Source organism: Rhipicephalus sanguineus, chromosome 3 (genome assembly GCF_013339695.2).
Source record: "Rhipicephalus sanguineus isolate Rsan-2018 chromosome 3, BIME_Rsan_1.4, whole genome shotgun sequence".
Taxonomy (NCBI): Eukaryota; Metazoa; Arthropoda; class Arachnida; order Ixodida; family Ixodidae; genus Rhipicephalus; species Rhipicephalus sanguineus.
The window spans coordinates 218,278,955-218,301,686 of record NC_051178.1 but is presented as its reverse complement, the minus strand read 5'-3'; the positions used below and the strand labels follow the sequence as shown (position 1 = coordinate 218,301,686).

The following is a 22,732-nucleotide window of genomic DNA, read 5'->3' as shown; positions in this document are numbered from 1 at the left end:
TCCACGATAAAATGAGTCAGGGCATTAAGTGCAGTGAAGAGTCGAGTACGAAACTGAAACCTGCTACAAACGGCCTCCCATCAAGGGTGTCAAGTATGGTGTCATCATCATTAAATGGTGACGGAGAACATTTCTTGCAAGGTTGAGAACATTCATATTGGGACGACTAAAACTTGTGTGTGATGTATTTGTTCCCAATCAGGTGCAAACACTGAAGTGCTGCTTTTATTTTATTACAAAGGCTAACATGAAAGGAAAGGTATGTTATGCGCTAAAGACGGCTACAAATCATATATATATATATATATATATATATATATATATATATATATATATATATATATGAGGAAGGAAGTGTTCTTGGATCCAGTCGATTCAATGCTTTGCGAAGTAGAGGACGTGCAACACGAAAACTTTTTATTAATCCGACGTTTCAGCCGGGGACCGGCCTTCAGGGAACACACAATACAGAAATATATATATATATATATATATATATATATATATATATATATATATATATATATATATATATATATATCTGGACCTCCAAATACTAGCTTGCACACAACCTCGATGAGGTCCGTGTAGATTGTTTAGGTTGAATAAGCATGCGATAAAGGAGTATTCAGGAGCGAATTAAGGCCATCAAAACTGGATCACTGACTGCAATGCACTGCAAGAGAATTTCCCCATTCTATGAAGTCAAACTGTACTTTTTCCGCTTCCTAATTTTCTATATAGGTGCTAATCAGTTTCACCTAGCCGGTATTACTACCTTACAGGGGCCCTGCAACATTTTTTGAGCATGGTCAGAAAGCGCTGCCAATCGGTAGTCGAGGCTCCCGAGAACACGCAAGCCAAATATTAGCGACTTTTAACTTGTACGTATACTTCTTTACGTTACCGCATTACCGGATGCCGGGTGGATTCTGCGCATGAGCGAACCTTTACGGAACTTAAACTACTCGCCTGTTAGGTTTTACGTTTACGACCCTGTCTCGCAAATCCACCTTCATTCGTGGCTACTCGCGATATCCGCTTTGCGGAGACTCCAGCCGCCGAGTCAAAATAAGCCGAAGTGCGAGCGCCACCTACGTTCACCTTGTTTCAGCCAGATTACCGAGGCTAGTGAAAGGCCTCTGACAGACTGGATATGTGGCGACATCTAGCGGGGCCAGGGTGAACCAGGCAAGCACAAAATTGTTATTGCAGGAACATCGGTCATTCTACTTTCAACGTAAATGCCTTGCAGCAGCATAATTACGATTGATTTGCCTTTTAACACGAAAGTGTTTTATGCCGGGGTCCACCACGGCTCCGCTGACGTATTTCCGTCACGGATATGACGATGTAAAATATAAAGACTAACAGTGGGAAAAGAAAAAAATACAGAATAAAAAGTTTCGTCGCCGGGAAACGAACTCACGACCGCTCGTTCCGCAGCGCGCAGCGCGAAACGATTCGACCACGGACGTGGGCACGTTCTTCGCAATGCTAACGGCGAGCTATTTATATACACCATTTGCGGGTGGCTGTACTCAGAGATCTGTGTTAGTGTGTTTTCGTTATCACTAGCGAGATGGCGCGACGGGCTCGAAGAGCGTAGAAGAGCGCTCTCGAAAGGTCGTCGCCGCTGCGACGAGCGACCGCGTCTACAGGGCATGGTCGCTTCTGCGGGCGCTTATCTCGTGATCGCGGTGGTTTGTACGTCTCGCGTTGAGAGCACGAAGGTCACTTGGCCCACTGCAGCGGCTGCTTTTGCGAAAGCAGCGCGGTGCTCACGCAGAAATAAGTTGCAAATGTGACAGTTCGCTCCCATCCTGTGTATGTTCGTTCCTTGCGTCCTTTCTGCTTGAGCAGCGCGTTGCAAGTTTCGAGCCGCTTGCCGTTCTTCGCGTGACATTACAATTTGTTGCTGTAGCATTCATTCCATCGCCCTTGGGGCGAAAGGATGCGCAACAAACGCTCAACTACGTCTGTGAAGACACGTTTCACTTTCGTGCTATACCGATTCCTAAGACAGAGGGATCATCCATGTTTTTAACACGAAAGTGTTTTATGCCGGGGTCCACCAAGTACATCCGTCACGGATATGACGTTGATAAAATGGACGCCAAGGGGTGAGAAAGAAAAAACCAAGAAAAAGACACCCCGCTGGGAATCGAACCCACGACGTTGCGGCCGCGACGGCAAGCGCCCGACGCCCTACCGAGTAGGCTAACTCGGGAGATGCTAGACACGGCGCGAACGCGCCTTATATCTTTCACACATTCTCTTTCACGGCGGGCGGAGCGGGGCAGTGCCGCCGTCTGTGAGGTGCGAAAAGAAGTAATGCTTCACGATCGACACTTACTAGCGCTTACTCCAAGATCGCACGCGATATCGGAGGTAATGGTTAAAGCGCCTCGATACCAGAGAGGTAGACTGGCCGCGCTGGCGTCGCCGAGGCACCCTTGCAGTTACGTTCATTGCCTTTGGCTTCGTGTTAGCGTCCGTCGGCTCATCGCAGTAGTGCAGATTCCACCTGCACCAACGGGATTTCTCCGCGGCCGACTGCTTCAATTGCGAGAGCACCGACTAACAAAACTGCTGCAATATGCGTTGCAGAAAGGACGCAATTTCGACGGGCGAATGTCGTGCCTTGGTGGAGCGAGAGCCGCGCCTGTGAGACAGAGGCCAGCGGGACGCACGCGTTTGCGGCTCAGGCTACGAACCTCTACCTCCCGTGTTGCTGAAGCGCAATGTGTGTTATGTATGCATGAGCACAGGCGTCGGCTACCCATTACTAGAAAGCGCACACCGTGCCGTTTCTCTCCTTAATTGACGACGCTTTGGAGAAGCGCATACCGGGTACCAGTGTTGATTATGAGCTTGTTGATATCATCCTTACGCGGGATTCACGATTCGCTGTGTCCAAATATATGTTCACACCGTCAGCTACCACAACGGTTTAATAATGATCATGGGCGTTAGTCGTCGCGATAGAGACATGCTGTCAATATGGGTCCATCCACGTCAAACGGTGCTATAGCTGCCAAACACGAATAGACATTGCACAAACTCTCATACATATCACTACACAATAAGCACTACTTCTGTGAAGATACGTTTCACTTTCGTGTTATACCGATTCCTATGACGGAGGGATCAGCCATATTTTTTAATCATTTCTTCCCTCAAGAACACAAGGCGAAAACGAACGTGTCCATGACTGTGGTTGCACGAAGCGTCACAATATGGCGACACCATCGTCCGGTAAACCAGTATTGCCACACCCCTTTGCGATACCGGGACACCGCAAAAGCTAAAAACATCTTTTATGATTTTGCCGCAACGGTAATTCAATATTATCTCAATAAATGTAGTTTAAATGCAGTTATCACCACTTAGTGGCTTGCGCAAGCGTAAACGTTCACGTACGTACGTAAAGGTTTACGTTTGGGTCGCTAAACCCAGGTGAAAATGCGTAACTCGGAATCCAACTGGTTTCAACTGGTATTAACTGGGATCAAATGGTCCCAGTTGCCGGCCAACTGGTCCCAGTTGGGAACCAACTGGTCCCCGTTTATTCCAGTTGCAAGCGGTTCCAGTTAGCAGCTGGTCCCAGTTACAACTCAACTGGTTCCATTTGATTCCAGTTGCAACTTGTTCCAGTTAGCAGCTGGTCCCAGTTGGAAACCATATCCAGTTACATTGGAAGCAAATGCTCCCAACTGTGCGCTAACTCGAAGTGCGACCAGTTATTCTGGTTGTACGATTCTTCACTGTGAACGAAAACAAGATTGAACTCGAATGTATACGACGTAGCATTGCTGGACTTGAGCGAATGGGTTTTATCCAAGAGTTTTTTGTGTCATACTCACAGAAGGGTACCTGATCACTGGCCTAGTATTGTAAGGGGCCGTTATGAACACAGATGATAGGACGATGAGAGATTAAGAAAATAGCGTCTCATGGTTTGCGGATGAATTATATTTTCTTGTTTAGACGTCATCCTCCTCTTTGCGTTGTTTTACCCCAGTACAATAATATAGTCTTACCTGACCTGATATGTATTTTTTTTAAATCGTATATTATCGTATTCCGTTGCCCAAACGCACAATACAGTGCACTCAAATGTACGCTTGTTTTAGCATCAATACTGCTGTCATCAGCTGTTGTCAATCTTTTTTCGCCTATCGCGGATACCCGCAGGCGAAGTTTAGTTTCGTACACCACATGTGACGAGGGCAACGAGGGCTAGCTGCCGAGTGGTGGAAGCTGGTGCAAGCGTGGAAGTGTTCTGTGGTGTTGGTCCGTGGAAGCGCTGCTTAGTTGTGCTCTTTTTCAAAAGGAACGTGTAGTCACGGCGTGCGTAATTTACATTTTGTCGAATTAGCGTTCGGCATTCTCATATCTGGAAGACTTTATGGGTAAACGCCGGTCAAGTGTTTTTTCCTGTGCGAGCCTGCACCTTGTGCTACAAGGTGCACACCTTGTGTGAATGCTGTGCTAGCCTGCACCTTGTCGGCGATGCAGCCGTTTGAAGGTAACTATATATCACTTATGCTTCGAGTGCTAGTTGTTCAATATTCTAGAGAACATGTAGATAAAATGCATTGCAAAGTCTTTTGAGTGTTGAGACGATAGAACGCCGCATTGTAAACAAGTGCTTTCGGCACTGCTCTGTAATACCTTTTTCTATGGGTTAGTGCGGAGTGCTTGCAAATTTTCTGCCATTTGTTTTGGAGCATCACAGAAAACGATTGCCATGCTATACTTGCATTTTGAACGGCATGCAAAATAACTATAAAGTATACTCGTGCAATTTTGTAGCTCCGTCCGCGACTTACAAGGAAAGCGCAAAGGGGCCCGTATTTTGCACTGCAACTGGATATTACCGGACCTGTTGCATCTGTAGGCACATGCATTCAGGCACGTAGGCAAGGGGGTGGCACGCCCCCCCCCCCCCCGAAATTCGTCCGGCCTTCTATATTCCCGGGCAACGTTTGTTTTATTTTTGCCATGGAAAGACTTTCTTTCGAACAATTAGGCCTTGCCCCCCCCCCCCCCCCCGAAAAAAAAATCCTGGCTACGTGCCTGCATGCATTCGAGTAGAAACAAAGATGCTTTCGCCTTAGTGACCGTAGTTCTTATGTTTTTGTCGCTGAGGCAAGCGACTTCAAAAAAAAAATCGGATTACAGCCGGCATGATCTGTGGAATATTGTTCGTAGTGTGAATTTTTAGAAGGTTGGTCTGCTGCGTATATCTATTAAATTGATATGACTGTTCTTAGACATGCATGTAACATATGTTACCTCTTATTTTGCAGCAACGCTCTCCCATTGGTCACGGGCACGTGAATCTCACGAAAAAAATTCGGCAGGGTTCTGTTTGGTGTCGCAGAAGTCTGTTGCCAGACTGAGAAGCGCGAAGCGGTTCGTGGGTTACGTGCATCCCAGTGACAGGGGCACACCGCGGACGCTGGCACGGACGCACGCCTGCCCCTTCGGGGCAGGCGCGCGGGTTAAACAGCGCGTGGCCGCGACAGCGGCCAGTAGCGCGTGACGGAGACTCTGCCAACCGGCCATTGAGCGTCAGCGAAATGGCCGCACTCGCGAAGCGAGGGCGAAGCCACGATTAGTTTTCCGCGCCCGAAGGGCGCAGACATAGGCGTGCGCAGGGGGGGGCAAGGGGGGCGAGAAGGGGGGGCGCAAAGTCAGCCCTATACATTGTAGGGGGGGCGAGAAGAGGGGCGCAAAGGCAGCCGCATACATTGACATAATAGGGAGGAGGGGGCGCTGCGACGAACCTTCGCCCCCCCTGAAGGGGAACCCTGCGCACGCTTATGGGCGCAGAGGACCTTCACTGAGTAACAGGAAAATAAAGTAGTCACGTTTGTGGAAAACCATCGATGTCTATAGCGTTGAAACGTCTCTCAAAGCCAGGCAAAGCGCCTCAGTGACACGCGTGCATACCACGTTCTGCGACACCAAACAGAACCCTGCCAAGAATTGAGGATTGCCGAAAAACACTAACAAATTTGAGTAATCTGTATTGTTTGTAAAATAAACATTTTACGAGTATCCAAGGTTGCTTTTTTTTTTGCCTTGGAGCCCCAGGAAATAAATAACCCCATCAGGTTGGATTTTTACTGGGACCAGCTTCAGACCACTAGCCAGTAGTTCCTAATGGGACACCATTTACAACAGGCAACTGGCTCTTATTGAGAGCTCAATAAGAGCCACTGGCCCCCGCTGGGACTCACTGCCAACTGGTCCTAATTGCAACTGGAAGCTGGGACCAGCTCACGTGGTTTATGGCAGGATTCCCAGTGGGGACCGGTTGTCAGTGGACCCCAACTGGAACCATTTCAAGTGGTTTATGGTCAAATTCCCAGTTGGTACCAGTTGCCAGTGGGTCCCAACTGGGACCAGTTGGCAATTGGTCCCAACTGGGAATTTGACCATAAACCAGTTGAACTGGTCCCAGTTGGGACCAGTTGCTTCCAGTTGCAATATTTTCACCTGGGAAAACTTTACTAAAACTCGCGTTCAGGTAACACGGTAAACGTAATCCGGTAACACGGTAGCGTAAAGAAGCATACATTCAAGCTAAAACTCCCTATTAGAGGGTTTTAGTCTGTCCGGCACACCGCTATACGCAAAATGCTTTGCGAGTACCTGGAATACCGGGTGTGAACTGCGGATGCGCGAGCCCGGTAAACATAGACGTCAGACTCTTGAGTTTCCAAGACGTGTGGCGCCACCTGTCGGAGAAGTATTGATTAGTGCATAGACCGACTCCCTCGCACAGTTTGCTATGGGACCAGGTGCAACTAGCGAGTGCGAAACAACGATTGAGCTTAATATCGCGTGTGTTTGCGCATTTAACACACAGAACGAAAGCTGTGAATTGCTCTCCGCTAGTCGGACGCGCCACCGAACCGCCTTGAAGTGCTTACTGGATCACTCGCCAGAACGACGGCGAAAACAGCAGCAGACGAGACCCCACCGCACGCTACGAAGAAACGCCGCAAAAGACTCACTGTTGCGTTGTGAATTGCCACGGACGTAAAAGACTGAATAACAACGTTCAGTTTTACCGATTTCCATAGTTGTCGTACGAAGAAGAAAGGCGAGAGCGTTGGATATGGGATGTTGCGAGCGTGTTCGGTAAGCGAAGTACCCGCGTTCCCCACAGCCGGTCGCATAAGAAATTGTGATAATGTTGCTCTGCTGCTGTTTTGCGTAGCCCTGATGGAGAACCGTGGTAACCTTGACTATGAAGCCCAGCAGAGGCTCTGACCGCGGTGCTTGTCGTGTAACACGAAGTGAGCAGCTAGAGGCAGTCTGAAGACGCGTGATTACGCACACCGCGACGAGTTGGTCGTCACAACACATCATCGCGGACGTACGTTTTGAAGGCTCAGAGTTCTGGTTCTAACTAGCTAACACGTGTGCCATACAAGTAAATCGCAGAATGTTGGTCGTGACCACCTTCAGGTTTGTTTCGCCCGTGTCCTCCGCGGTTGCCGTAGCTATCTCGGAGGCCACGGTTTTGCCTTTGGTTGTACCCCGCGAAAGTGGACGTATACGTATCCCCATTTGCAGTACACACAAACGGAAGACGACCATCAAGAGACCATTTGAGGATGCGTAATAAAAAAGTCACAGTTTCGCCGCAAGGGCGAAGCAATGAATGCGATAGCAAGGAACTAATGCTATACGAAGTGAGGCTCGCCAATGGATACTCTCAGTTTGAACAGCGCTTCTGTTGCAAAGGCGGCCGAAGCAGCGAAGGAAACTAGCGTGCTTCAAGTGTCGAGCTGTGACACTTGATAGTTCGCGCTCATCTTCTGTTTGTTCGTTTAGCGGCGTCCCTGAGCTCGAGTGACATTCGTACGCGCCGTTACATGAGCGCGGACATCACGGTGAAAGCGTGAAACATTCCTCTACCCCTCGCCACGAGAAAACCGAGCGAGCAGACAGCGGAAGGGCAAGCTTCTCCCATGCGCAAATATAAGAAGAAGCGAGCGAGCTCGCCGACGACTTTTAAATGCGCCCGTCGGGCTCCTAGCGCCACCTCGCTGGTAATGAAGAAACGCTTATTATCGCCTGCTGTCTCCGAGTCCTTCCAGCGCTAAATGGTGTGTATATAATGCTCGCCGTTAGCTACGTGGAGGATCTGCGTTTCGTGGCGTAGTGGATAGCGCCGCTCGCTGCGGAGCAAGAGGTCCCTGGTTCGATTCCGCGCTTCGGAAGCATTTTTCTGAGTTATTTTTCTGTGGGGCCTTTATATATATATATACATACTTATACATATACGGTGCATGACGGCGACGGCGACGGCAAAATCCAGCCGAGACTGTCCATATAATTGCTATCGCAATAAAACAGTCCAATGCACAGGAAGCGAGAGATGAATTAACGGAGAATGCAACTGCAAAGGCGAAAATCGCCGGGCCCATTCGTCCCTGATGAACGGAGTTTTGTACCACTGATCGTAAGATGCATAGCTAAGTAAATTGATCGTGTATGTACTTTATCGCTGTGGCATTACGTATATACCCGATTTTAACGCATTTAGGCGCTAGAGAACGGATGTCGGAGGGCTTGCCTCGAATTCGATGTCGTGTGATGCTAGCTTGTACTTGCGAGTTGCAGCGCGCGGGAATACCTAAAACTTATTTTGCATTGTACTCGCAGTTCGCTTTGGTCAGTTTCCTTTGTTTTTGAAGCGTCGATTGGCGGAAGAAGCTTTCCAGGTCCTTGATTTTCAGGAAACGGCGCCTCGACACCAACGAAAGAGGAGGGATATATTGTGGCCAATGCACATTCGCTTGCGGACGGCTCTCTTTGCACTACCCAGTTAGTGCCAGGGCTGCGATGAGGGCGCTGGTGGCGGTGTTTTTCGCAGCGCCGCCTGGGCAGAGTCTGACGTCTATGGCCGCGCCTCCAAAAGCGATTGCTGTCCACCTCGAATCTATCAAGTGGCCGTCGTGCGCTCTGTAGCTCGTTAGCTCCGAAGTGATGCTTTTATTTGTTTTAGATTCATGTCCTTAAGTTTCGACAGCAAAACATTCGTGTCGATTCGGCACCGTTTTCGAGAGCCATACTCCAATAATCAATGCTGTAGGCTTAGCGAGGGGCAACCTCAGAATCTCGGATGTCATATATAACGTCTTTTGTAGTTGTTTTTATCCTGCATAGGTGGCGCCACTTAACGTGGCGGCAGCTATGGCACACGCTATCCAGTATTACGCTACGCCTTCGCGTTACCTGAATACGGGACAGACTAAAATAATCTATTCCTACACCCCTTTGCGTATACCGGTACACTGCAAAGGCTAAAAACCTCTTTTATGATTTTGCCGCAACGGTAATTCAATATTATCTAAATTAAACGTAGTTTAAATACAGTTATCATCACCATTTAGTGGTTTGCGCAAACGTAAACGTTTACGTACGTACGTAAAGGTTTACGTTTGGGTAGCTAAAAACTTTAATAAAACTCGCGTTCCGGTAACACGGTAAACGTAATCCGGTAACACGGTAACGTAAAAAAGCATACGTTCAAGCTAAAACTCCCTATTATAGCGCAGCACGTGGCCTGGACCAGTGTTGCGGAATGGGCGCCTCCATTCCATTCCAGTTCCATTCCGGGGAATTAGAATTTGCCGCAATTCCGTTCCTTTCAATTCATCGTAATGAAAAAATTTAGCCCATTCCTATCCGGGAATGGCCGGGCAGTTCAATTCCATTCCTGTAATTCCTCAACGTAGGAAAGGCATCTTGATTGTTTTATCGAGTCAAGAATGAACGCCCCATAAAGCTGATGTCATCACATGCATTAAGAACTGCAAAACTACGTGGCCGTGGTTAGGTGGGCTCTCCTGCTTCGGCTGGCTTCCCGAACCAATGCTTTCAAAAGTTTATTCTCTCTCTCTCTCTCTCTCTCTACGGAGGGCGGGGGAAGGCACACAGTTCATCGAGTGCGACTGTGTGCTGCGCGGACCTACAGACCTTCGCCGACAGAGTTTCGGGCAAAGGCGTCCATGTGTCTAAACAGGGGGCACAATATTGCAAAAGGGTGGGAGGGGAGAATGAGGTGAGACGGCGCGCAAAGCTCGCAGTGAACACAAGCATCGTGCCAGCGTCAATGCGCATCAGGGGCGTAGCCAGAAATTTTTTTCGGGGGGGCGTTCAACCATACTTTATGTATGATCGTGCGTGTGTTTGTATGTGTGCGTGTATATATACGCAAGCAAAACTGAAAAATTTCGGGGAGGGGGTTGAACTCCCCCAACCCCCCCCCCCCACTTGGCTACGCCCCCGATGCGCATCACAACTTAGAGAAGCGCTTTTTCAAGTACGCATCCGAGTCGCCTACGGCGACAGAAGCAACAACAAAGAAGTGAGGGGACAGCAGGCGGCTGGGGCGCCGCCGAGGGACAAAAAGAAACACAAGGCGAAAGGGGGGGGAGGTATGCCGCCGCCGTAGTTCCGCGCGACGGATACCAGCAGCATAGAACCGCAGTTACGCGAAGAATAGATACAAACTTCGGAGCAACACAGTCTATATCAGGACAGAATTGTAGTAGGCGCGTTGCTTATAAATGCACCGTGCTCGTAATGAGTTAAGCCATTTTAAAAATACTGCTTTATTGTTAAGTTCGAGGCTCTGACTTACTAATGTTTCAAGTGTGAAAAACAGCGCGTAGACGAAAACGTGCTGTATTTTGGGGAAAAGACGTAATTCAATTCCCATTCCATTCCGTGCAAAAGGCGCTTAATTGCATTCCCATTCCATTTCTCCAAGCGTTGTCCCCATTCAATTCCCATTCCATTCCGGGGTCGCGAAAATGTGGAATGATTCCGGAGTCACTCCAATTCCGGAGTGGGAACTCCGCAACACTGGCCTGGACTGTACAATAAATTTTCAGTCACCTAAAAATTGCTCCCTCTTCTCTCGACAAATGATGTGTTAGTCCACAAATCATAGCTTGTTTGTCCAGAGTTCCACCATTGGCTGATTTGAGCATGGCGCTTATTCCAACTCAGCTTTGGCATGCTGGGGAAAGAGACAACAAGCAAGCGCACACAGCTAAACAAATAAAACCAGAACTACAGCTGCGGCATACAACGAAAAACAACGCTAACAAATGCACGGTACCACAAAAGGACACGCTAAACAAAGCTTATCAAGGCTACTCTGGCAGCTACAAACTATTACATCAAGGAAACGAAGCAGAAGTAACGATGGCGATTTCACCGAGGCATGCAGAGCGATACGGAACGATTAGTTTAGCAAAACGCGACTGCGAAAATAAACAAAAACCTTCATTCACGCATTACACAACGGCCTTATTCACTAAAGGAAACCATACCTTTGCTGGCCAATGGCCCAGTGCCGGGGCGGCCAGGGTTCAGAGAAACTCTTCCACGGTTCTTGTTGTACGCGACACAGCACCCAACAGTGGTCTACGTCCACGCCCGACGACACGGTACGGAACTGTGCGTTTAGGAAAACGCGACTACGAAAAGAAACAAAAACCTATTACACAATGGCCTTAAAGGAAAGCATATGAGAACGTACCTTTACTGGCCAATGGCCCACTGCCGGGGCGGCCAGGGGTTCAGAAACTCTTCTACTGTTCTCGTTGCACGCGACACAGCACCCAACAGCGATCACCGTACGCCAGACGAAAAGCGCGCGGACGACTGTGAGTGCTGGCATGCCCAACACATGCGAAAGCAAACGTGACGGCGATGGCGGTGACGACGTCGACGCGTGTCGCAACATAGGGAAAGATTATGTACAAATGCATGCTTTATACTGCCGTTAATTTTAATTCAAAACTAACTGTACTAAGTTTTTGCAAAAGTAATGCTTTTTTGTAAGAATCATGGCGGCCATGACGTAATTTGCGTTGCAAACGCACATAATCATAGCCTTTGAGACTTACAGCGTAGGCTTCAAGATGCGGGCCGGGAGCAACAAATATCACTCTCCCGTTAGAACGGGCGTCCGTGGGCGGCCAGATAACGTCACAAAAATAACACAGATCAAATGCGCCGATGGTACAGTGTGCGCCACTCACACTGTACCGACAGAAGCGCTTCAATTGCTTCAGTTAGCGGCGCCTTGCGGCGTGGAGCCGCAACCACGGTGCAGGAAGCATGGCCTCCGGGATTAGACGGCGGCGCGCGCGCCGCCGTCCAATTTTGGAGGCCATGCAGGAAGGAAAACCAAAAACGGAAGGAGAAAAAAATTACACCATCTCCCGCTAAAGGGAACCATGTGTGGATGCGAAGCAGCGGGGAGATGGTTAGCTTGAGCGGGAGATGGTGTAAATTTTTTTCTTGCGTTCTCGAGCCTATATGCCTTCCTCTGGCGTAGAATCAGCACTGTCTTTCAGTCTCCATCCAGATCCCGCTGCGTGGAACTGCCGGCGTCCGAGGTATTCGACTCCCGCAAAGTCGCAAGATCACGCGCGTCTGCCTCTCTGCAGTCCATGTCAATGGTGTCGTCGTGGGATTCTTCAGCGAGGAAAGGAGAGCGCGAGCGTCCCGCGAGCCACAGAAGCAGAGGCGGCCATCGGCCGCTCGTGCCACGTCAGGACGCCGGAGGCGTCATTGCTGCCTACTCGTCGCAGGAGAGAATGGGGCGCGCGAGAAGGGGGGAGCGTAGGAAGGAGAGAGAGGGGGAGGGGACGCGCATGCGCTGGCGCATCAAGTGAGGGGAGAGGCAGCGGCGCGGCTAGGCCGCGGCTGCAGCGCGGGGGAGGAGAGGAGAGAAGAGCGACCGAACACCTGCGGAAAGGAGGAGAGTGGGAGAGAAAGTAGGCGCAGGCGCAGTGGAGCGCGGACGCCACCGCCGGACACAGCCCCGAGCAAAAGCTGCTTCGCATCTTAAGCCCTTAAGCTGCGTTCAGACTGCAGTCGCATCTGTCATAAGTGTCGTATCGCGTAACTGCTGTAACGTCCGTTTACGCTGCTAGCGACCACGAGTGTTCACATTGAGCCCTTCGGTAATATACGTTTTAGATGCGAAGCAGCTTTTCACTGGGCTTTTTCCGTAGTTCCTTGGCGACCGTCCGCTTTCTAAAACCTACCATAGCCATCTGTAGTATAGTGTACTAGAATAATTTAATCTGTAGCATATTGAGCGCACTCTCGCGCCATGGAGAAGTCTTCTTCGTCTTGTTCTTCGACCGCCTTAATGATGATACGTGCGGTGCGCGCGCTCGCGCCAAGGAGAAGTCTTCTTCGTCTTGTTCTTCGACCGCCTTGATGATGATATTTGCAGAGCACTTTATAAGCCCGGGCTGCCGTACACTGCAAACCGTTTCACACCCTTATAGGTGTATTTGCGATAAAACACCTATCGTACACCCTTTTTTTCTGTCAATATTATCCGAAAGGGTGTAATGTCTTCTTTGCACACCCTTCGCACACCCTTTTTTCATTTTTGGGTGTACAATGGGTGTATGTTCTGTTAAACACCCATGGGTGTTCTTTGGATTTTACACCTATGGGTCAATTCACGCAGTGAATTGACCCGTAGGTGTAAACAGGTATCGTTGTACTGCTGAATGCAATTAACTGAGACATTGAACACCACGGGCAACGCCTCCTGAAACCACGGGTCACCACACTGTTCGACAGAGCGTCTTGGCACAGGATACTGTTTCACGAGGCACCTGAGTGTGAAGCTACCTGCTCGTGAATCAGTAATGGTTCACCTTGGTCTGCTAAGCTTGCCACTCAATTTTCATTCTTTTAGTTGTGCATCCCAAGTGTGCTGTAATTGCAAAGACGCATGTAGTTCGGCTACTTTATTAGGCAAGTGGTAGTGAAAATAAAATATAGCATTGTCGTGCCTGAGGTTCTGAATGCAGTAAGTCAACTGATGTTACTTATTTTGAGCTCACATATATTTAAGCCTTTACATCCAGATTTATTTTTGAGAAATCATTTCCAAAATAATTTCATTTATTGCTTGATTGGATTGACACGTTGAATGAATGCCCGAAATACATTCGGAATAATATATGTATTTGTTTAGCATTCATAAGCATTTGTTCAGTTTAGAGACAGTTGGCTTCACTGCTCTGTGATCATCGCAAACACCTCTCCTAACGCTTAATCTATAGCATACATATACAGTGAAATCTCGTTGACACGATTCTGCATAATACGTTTTTTAGCCTAATACGTTTTCGTTTTTATTTCCTGTCAACATCCCTTGAAAATAATGCATTTTCATGAGTTTAATACCATCACATTTTTGCCAAAACTGGATAATACGACCGCGAAAGTGGATCTTGACCGATATATCGAGAAATCCTGCGTTTATTCTTCGCTATGACAGCTCGCACCGCGTTCCAACAAGCCACGATCTGCGCGTAGCAGGGCCGCTGAGACCACAGCAGCACCAGTTTAGCGGCGAAAAGATCGCTGCTAGGCGATCTTTTCTTTGAGATTATATATATACATATATATTGCCGCTTTGTGAGGGCCTCCCCTCCAGTGAAGGGAGACTTTAAGCCCTGCTTGTAGTCAAGCAGCCCTTACTGTGTCGTCGCAATGCTTACTGCGATTCGAATACACTGTGTAAAGCATAACAAAACATAACACTGCCGCAGAAAGAAAGCTGCGCCCACGCGACCCAACAACGGCCGGGGCGCCACCTCCTCGGCCGGCGCAGCCGCCGCGCGTGCGCAGCGCGCGGAACAGCTCTATCACCACGTGACCTAAGCAGACCTAAGCAACGCGCTCAGACACGCCGCCGGACTCTATCGTTTTCTGCGTATGTTGTGCATCGCCTCCCGATCGGTCGAGTTTTGCAATCGGTGTGTTTCGGTTGTTTGAAGTGTGCGTGCGCTGTGTGCTCGTCCTTTACCTTCTGCCAGTGCTGCTTATTACGAAGATGCACTATACTCAAAGGGAGACCTGCAGCTTCATATCGTGGAGCACTCGAACTGAAACGGTATGTACCACTATCACGTTGCTACGGCCAGCGCTTTGTTAACTCCGAGAGCGCGATCTAATGCCGTTAACTAAGCTTTTCTTAACTGGTTGACGATCGGTGAGCATTTGTTAACGTAGCGAGCATATGTGAGTGTATTGTTTCATCGGGATGAAGGCAAAGTTGTGTGACATTAGGCGCGGGCAAGCTTTGCTTTGTTTGGTGTTGAAAGCAGTGTGCGCATGCGCGGCTGTGATTCGGTGGGGGATTTGAACGCAGTTGTGGCGGTGCCCTCCTGTCGGCGGTGGTGTTGGAAGGGGGCCCCGCTCTCGATGAACCACTATTTTGATTTAAGAATAGCTGGGTTGTGACGGCGCCTGTTACCTCTAAGCGTCAAGCGTGTCTAAGGCGCGTAGGCTTCGGCCTGTTGATAATTCAAGTGCATTTTTTTTCGCACGAGAAAAAAAAAAAAAAGACAGGACAGAAAACAACGACGTGGTGTCCGCGTCGTTCTTTTCCGTCCGTGTTCGTTTTGTGCGCTAAATCTACCGTGATGCTCGGGTTGATGCGTGTGAGTCATTTTAACGCAGCATGTTGCTTCGTTTTAGGTACGCCGCGCGAAGCTCGCCTAAGTGCTAATACATTCCGTGTCGTTAAATTCGTACCGATGTTTTAATTCATCCGTAACATAGGTTTCCTGATAATGCCGGCACCCGTGCACGGGGAGCCGTTCGTTAAACTTGACTTGTGTTCGAATGAATTTTTCATGTCTATGTGTGGCCGAATCGCCTTAACTACCTGAACTGTGCAAGCGCTAGTTCGAGCATCAGTGTGCACTTAGACGTGCGCAGGGTTCCCCATCAGGGGGGAGGGGAGTAGGAAGGTTAATCGCTGCCCCCCTCCCTTCGCCTTACTGAAAAGTCAAAGTATGGGGGCAGACTTTGCGCCCCCCCCGCCTCTGTCTGAATTGACTAGGGGGGTGCGCCCCCCCCCCCCTTCGTGCGTACGCCTGAGTGCCCGCGTTCGAGCACAATTTATTTTATTCTATTTGTTTCCATTATGTCTAGCTTTCATTATTTTGTTGTGGTTATTAAGAGTTATATGCGCCTCGCCTCGCTTTGGCGTTGTAACTTCGCTAAATACTTTTACATGTACAAACATTAAAAAACGCAGTTTGTACGACCGCCTCCAATGATATTATTTGGTAAAAGACAAGCCTAATGATTTATAAGACATTTGATTATAAGATTTATAAGACATTCAAGGCTGCAACATGCAGCCTTGAAGAGATGTCCTTGTGCAGAGTTTTGTTTTATATGCTTTTTATCGCTGTGCAGGAATCCTTCATGCCACTAAAGAATGCTCCTTTTTCTTTAAAAATGCGGATGATATTTGTCAAATAGTACTTTCTCTTTCCCAAACAAGCTAATCGCACGTAGAAAAGCTGTTAATTCTCTCCAGTTCCATATGGGCCATGTTATGAGCTTCATTTTTGGATGGTACTATCGTGAACAATATGAGCTCGAACACGCGAGCGCGTGGCGAACAGCCTTGAACCTTACGTCGGCTGATTCGCAGCGGCTAGAGTCACTGTATATGCTACCTTTAGGTAGCAGAGTTGCGCATAGGTCCGGCTAGCAACCAACGCTATGCGGTGAAGTCGCACTCCGTTTGTGCAGGCGACATGCCTACCGTGTCGGCGATTAACATGTCTCGCGTGTCGAAGATCGGCGATAAACATTGGCTGTCGATGAATAGTGTTAATTCATTTCGCTGCAGCGGCGGCGTCGAGAAATACAAAAATTGGCCCGAGCGCCAGCTTCTCCGCAATGCGTGGTTGCTAGCGGCGTTTGGAAGACAGATGCGCAACTCTGCTACCTACAGGTAGCATATACAGTAACTCTAGCAGCGGCGGCTGTCGGAAACAAAGCGGAAAGGACGCCGCGCTTCCCCTAGCTGTTGACCCTCCCGCACCGATATTGTTGATGCGAAACGGCATCTTAGAGAGTGTCAGTGGCCGCTAGCGGTCATATGAATTCCCATCAACGCGAACAGCCACATCAGACTAGGTAGCTGCTGAGATATCGGCTGTGACGTAGCCTGCCACGATGCGCAGGCCATGCTTGCGCATCGGTATCTCGGTGGTGTCGGCTGAAGATTTTGCTGCGCCTCATTTATTTATTTTGTTATCATTGCTAGCGGTCATTGGCACGCAATCAGCCGACATCTCGCAGCAACGCTAGCGAGGCGGGAGTACCAACAGTCAGCGGAACAGCGCCCCCCCCCCCTCTCCCCTCCAGTTTCGGCAGCGCCATCCACGTATCACCCTATCTCAGTTTTAAGGCTATTTTCCACGTGCTCTCATGTTCGAGCTCATATTACTCACGATAGTACACGGTACAGAAACTGTTATTTACTGAAACAAATAATTGAAGTCTGCGTAGCGCTTTCCAGACAATGATCTTTTTATTTTTTATCATGCAGGGAGCGAGCGTTCCAATAACACCTTGCATTGTGTACGATGGCCCCGATCTTCCCTATGCAAGCAAGCTTTTCCTCCATGTGGACAAAGAACTGCTCTTCAGTGGGTCCAATGCCGAAGAATGAGTAGCTGCACTCATGGCAGCACATTGGCTGTTAAATATCGACTGCCATCACAAGGCGTTCAACGTTCTCGTCGCTGTTGAATGGCTCCTTCTTGGCCAGTGGGTAATGACTCCGAGGACACAAGTAGTAAAGCTCCTGAACATTTTCAAGAAAGCCTAGAAAATAGGCCTTAGCTTCTGCTTAAAGTATGTCGCCACCTGTGATTAACTCGAGCTTAAGCCATAAAGTTATATTTTCATATGGTAACGAGTAGTTATTTGTTTTACATTATACAGAAACGAATACTATGGCGGTACTAGTATTTCATTTCAATTTCTTGCTCATTTTCTTGTGACATTTTAATACAAGCCATATTGTCTCTGCCGATTTCAACATGTTCTCACAGGTCATTCCACTTTGTGGGTTATTGGCTTAGTTTTTATATTCAAAGGAGTTTGTGACTTTTTTGCAGTAGTTTTAATAATTGAGATCTTTTGCTATTGAAACTTTTGCTTAACAAAACTGCCAGTACTTGTCAGTGAAATCATTGCATCGAATATTGTTTTAAAATTTATTTTTGAGCTATATGACAAGCTTTAAGTTTTGTCAATATTTTTAAAGGAAATAAATACTCGTTTTATTCAATTACCAATGATTCTGTTGTCTTTGCTTGGAAAGGGATAATCTTTAAATTTCTCTGAACATGCCCGTGTAAAATTTGATTGAACTGTTGTTATGTAGGTAATGCTTCTGCAGGGCTGTCGTGGTCATAACGTCTCTATTCCCATGCATTTCCTGCATATTACCGCATTCAGCATGCGCTGCAACGTGCGCGTCATGGCCCGATTGCTCACTTTTTTGTGTTGGAGCCACAATCCATTGCTTTTGAGAAAGTGGGAAAGATTTCATAATTCCAGCAATGTGCACAGTTTTCTACTTCACTCATGTACTTTCCCAGAAAAGAGATAATATGGAGGCCTGCTGTGGAAAACGACATTCTGAGTCCTTAAAATGTTGCGTGAGTTGTCACGGAGCATTGATACCCTGCTCGTGTATCAGCTACAGCTGTGTGATGACAGTGTTTACCCTACTAAGAAAGTCGACTACAGGCACAATGGTGTGGGCACTGCTGGAATTTTGAAACTCTATCAATCCAGTTTCTCATCAAGGAATTGCACATTTCTGAACTATCTCTTTAACAGGAGAACGACCAGACCGTACCTTGTGTGTTCCTGTTGATTTCAAACACATACACTGATGTTATGCAGCCCATTTAAGACGATGGCACCTTATTTTATCAACTGCATAAGTGCAGGTATAAGAAGTGGCACCAATATTTCCCTTCTTAGGAAGGGCAACTACAGCGGGAAAATTCATGCTGGGGTGCGCCCGAAGGGACCAGGTGTCTGTAGTGCCCCAAGGGGGCTGACAGGGAAGAAGGTTCATTTGTGCTTCTCCCTGTAACTGCTACCTTTTCGAGGGCGGTTTCATCTATTACACCCCACTCGCACGGGTGTAGCTTGTTCTAAGACCCATACTGCACTATACGCCTGTGTTACAATGAAGCATGTTAAATTGAATTCCTCATTATGAAGTGGAAATAACGCCCTTGCTTCATATTTTGACACAAACGCCTTGGTCATTTGTGCTCCATGTCATTTGTGCTCCTTGTTTGGCGGCATACGCGATGCCGCTCCGCACACTCGAGAAAGGTCATTGAATACCGTAGAATTTGTCTCGGATGTACGAGATTTGTGTTTATAAAAGCTTGGCTTTATTTTGTACTATTGGATAACTGTGTGAACATCTTGCAATGTGTGTCAACACATTTTAGGTAATGACTTTGTATTCAGTCACGATTGCACTGTATATGTAAGGGCCATATATGCCGTGCTTCATATGCACCATAAAATCAGTGCTGCCGCCAGCATTTTCCTTCTGTGGCAGGAGCCACTATAATAGGTCATGCGCCCTTGAAAGGACTGGCTAAAGGGTAAGCTTTCTAGCGTTTCAATGGGAGCCAACTTAGAGGGGGGAACCACTCGAATTATGGAAATTTTTGCCTGGGTGTTTGGGTGTAATTGTGCATAAACACCCTAACGCCCTTTTTCTCGTTTGGGTGTAATGTGCTTTTACACCCTACACCCTTTTCTCATTTGGGTGTAATATGCTTTTACACCCAACCACACCCATTGGGTGAAAGTTTGAAATTACACCCATTGTATAGGTGTAATCCTGCTTGGTACACCTATTTTTTGGGGTGTAGGGGTGTGAGTTATAGACACCAAGTTACACCCATACGGGTGCAAAGTGGTTTACAGTGTATGCTGTCTTAGCTTGGCGTAACGCAGGCAAAACCACGTGTGCTGGCACGCGCTAGCGCGTTCGGGCCTGTGTAAGGGGCTGGGTAAGACGCTGTGGCCTCTCCCCCTTACACTCTCTCAGCAATCACGTGATGGCGTCGGGGAACGAGATTCTGCAGACGCGCGACGAACCCGCGTGGCGTGCTCCAACAAGAGTTCGGGACGAGTAACAGCAACAGCAAATACAGTGAATTCATGGTGTGCTCCACATGCAAGGACGCGTTAACATCGGGCAAGGTGCCCGCGATGAACGGAACTTAAGTCGACCCATTCGCATCCACACATGGTTCCCTTTAGTGGGAGATGGTGAAATTTTTTTTACGACGGGCCAATCACCGCTCTGATTTTCAAACATGGCGCCGTTGGTCGTAGAGAATGGGTCTTTGACGCACTTCATCGACGAGCAACTCATCGCTGCACAATGAAGGCCCTTCCGCACTCGTCGTGGAACTTGCCGCGAGCGCACAAAACAACGAACACGGACAAACCAGCTCCACAGACACGCTGCTGCAATGCCATGACGCGCATGAAGGCGCGGAATCTGGGGAGACGGGAAGCCCCAGGAGCGGAAAAGTGAAAAGCGAAACTGCAGTTTGCCCATTGGTCGTGCCGTAACGGTCGCATCAGTAGTAGTCGTAAAAGTCGCGGACCCGTCAACATTTACGCCCGAAACGATACGTACTTTACGCTAAATACAACAGCGTCTGAACAAGCTCATTACGTTGATTGCGTTTACGGTCACGATCCTTACCGACGACCCGTACGTTGCGCACGTAGTCTGAACACGGCTTAAAGAACCGCGACCGGCGCGCGAGCCGAGGTGGCTGAGCACGCAGCACGCGCCTTGACGGCCAATGCCGTTCTTTTTCTTTCTCTTTTGTTGCGTCCGTTTCTGCGAGCTAACGCGAGGAATCAGTGACACCTAAGAAACTAGGTGGTGTTGAACGAATGCGCGGCGACAGAGCAAGAAACGAACGTGGCCGAACCTGTTCCGCGTCCAAACATGTAAACGCGACCGGTTCCCTTGGCAACCCAATTTGCATTTTCTCTCCTCAAACCACTACCCCACATGGCCTAACCAAATGTATTGCACAAATAAAATGTTCTTCTTTGATTAATTGGCAGACTTGAGTGGATGCGCTGATCTAGTGTCGTTGAAACATTCGTTGATTATTTCTAATCTCTCGAATGTCGGTGTTTTGTGAAAAATAAGCACAAATGTGCACCGCCTGTCATTGACGCCCAAAGTGCGGCCATCGTTCACAAAGCGTACATGTGCATTGTATGTCCGTTACAATAAGCCTTTGTATATCTTTTACACGTCCATATTGCATAAAGCGGACATCTTTCAGACGCACATCTTCTTTCGTCCTAGATGATTAGATTATATACCGCTACGTGCCACGGACATTTGCGGTTTACCGGGGACAGGCTTAGAGAATTTCGCGCTCAGCCTCGCCCCTGCCTAAAACAAGAATTTCCACATTCGAAAAAAGCGAAGCACAGCCGCGTTCCCGACAATGGCGAGGTAGAGGTGTTCAGTGAATTGTGGAGCCTATTATTTACACACCGGCCTGTTTCACTGATATACACTCGTTCACAGGCCAGTAGAATTTGGTAAACCACACATGTCGAACATGCAGAGTATCCGTTTCCATGCAGCGTCTTACAAACAGGGGGTCTAGATCTGTCATGCGCAACACAGGGACACAAGCTTTGCAGGGACGAAAAAGAGAGTGCGTTGACACCAGTTCTCGCAGCAAATTTTATGACGTTTTGTGCATTCCCATAGGGCTCTTCCGCTCAGCTTTTGTCCGAACAGCCCTTTTATCACCAAGCCTCTCAACCACTTGCAGCAACGCTTTTGCCACTATAACCAGGAACGCTTTCGGAGTTAGCTCGTGCAAGACAGCGGTAATTAGAGATTGTGCTGCATTGTACATGACAATGATTATGATGACTGCCACTTTGAAGATAGATCCGAAAGACCTACCTGCATTGCTGCCGGTCACGATAACAGTCTTCCCGCGCATCGTGGCAGTGCCGCGGTAAATGCCCTTGCTGTAGAGTTGATACGCTTTGATATACAAGCCTGCGACGACCAACACTAGCGCACTTCTCATCAACCAGCTGCCCATAAAGGCGCCTCCATCGACTTCCGCGTTATCCAGGATCATGTCCATGTCTGAGTCCGTGCTGTGAAAGAAGCTCTCTGTCACAACCTTGTAGCAGTCGAGATTAAATGAGGACAAACAGATATACAAACAGCGAAGCACACAGGCAGGCAGGATAGCATGAAGACAAACCGACAGACAGGAATTATAAGACAGACAGACAGACAGACAGACAGACAGACAGACAGACAGACAGACAGACAGACAGACAGACAGACAGACAGACAGACGGGAAGTCATGAACACAGAGAGACGGGTAGGCAGGAAGGCAGACAGACCGCCATGATTGGAGGAAGACAGACAGGCAGGAAGGCATTACAACAGACAGACATACGCCAAGTCATGAAGACAGATAGAGAGGAAGAGTGGAGGCCATGAAGGCAGACAGAGAGGAATGCCGGCAGATAGACCACCAGGATTGGAATAAAACAGACAGAGAGAAAGGCATTAAAACAGATAGAATAACAGAGACCTGAGGTAGTTGATAAGTATTCATTCTAAAAGACAGGGCGCGCAAAATCTACCTCAAAGCAATAGACGTTTTAAGCCTGCCGCGTACTATCACTAGACTAGTCCCTCAAGAAGAACGCTCGCATTGCATTTCAGACTGCGTCGCTAGAATCAAGGGATCTAATATGCATCTCAAGTGTCCT

General features: G+C 48.3%; 1 protein-coding gene across 1 annotated transcript in view; it reads right to left on the bottom strand.

Moving 5' to 3' along the window:
- The window catches only part of LOC119386307 (retinol dehydrogenase 12), a 282,881-nt gene extending 260,793 nt beyond the window's left edge, over window positions 1–22,088 (bottom strand). The window contains exon 1 of the mRNA XM_049414301.1: window positions 21,899–22,088. Coding sequence (XP_049270258.1) covers window positions 21,899–22,088 — 190 coding nt within the window. The remainder of the gene's footprint in view (window positions 1–21,898) is intronic.
- Between the last annotated feature and the right edge of the window lie 644 nt (window positions 22,089–22,732).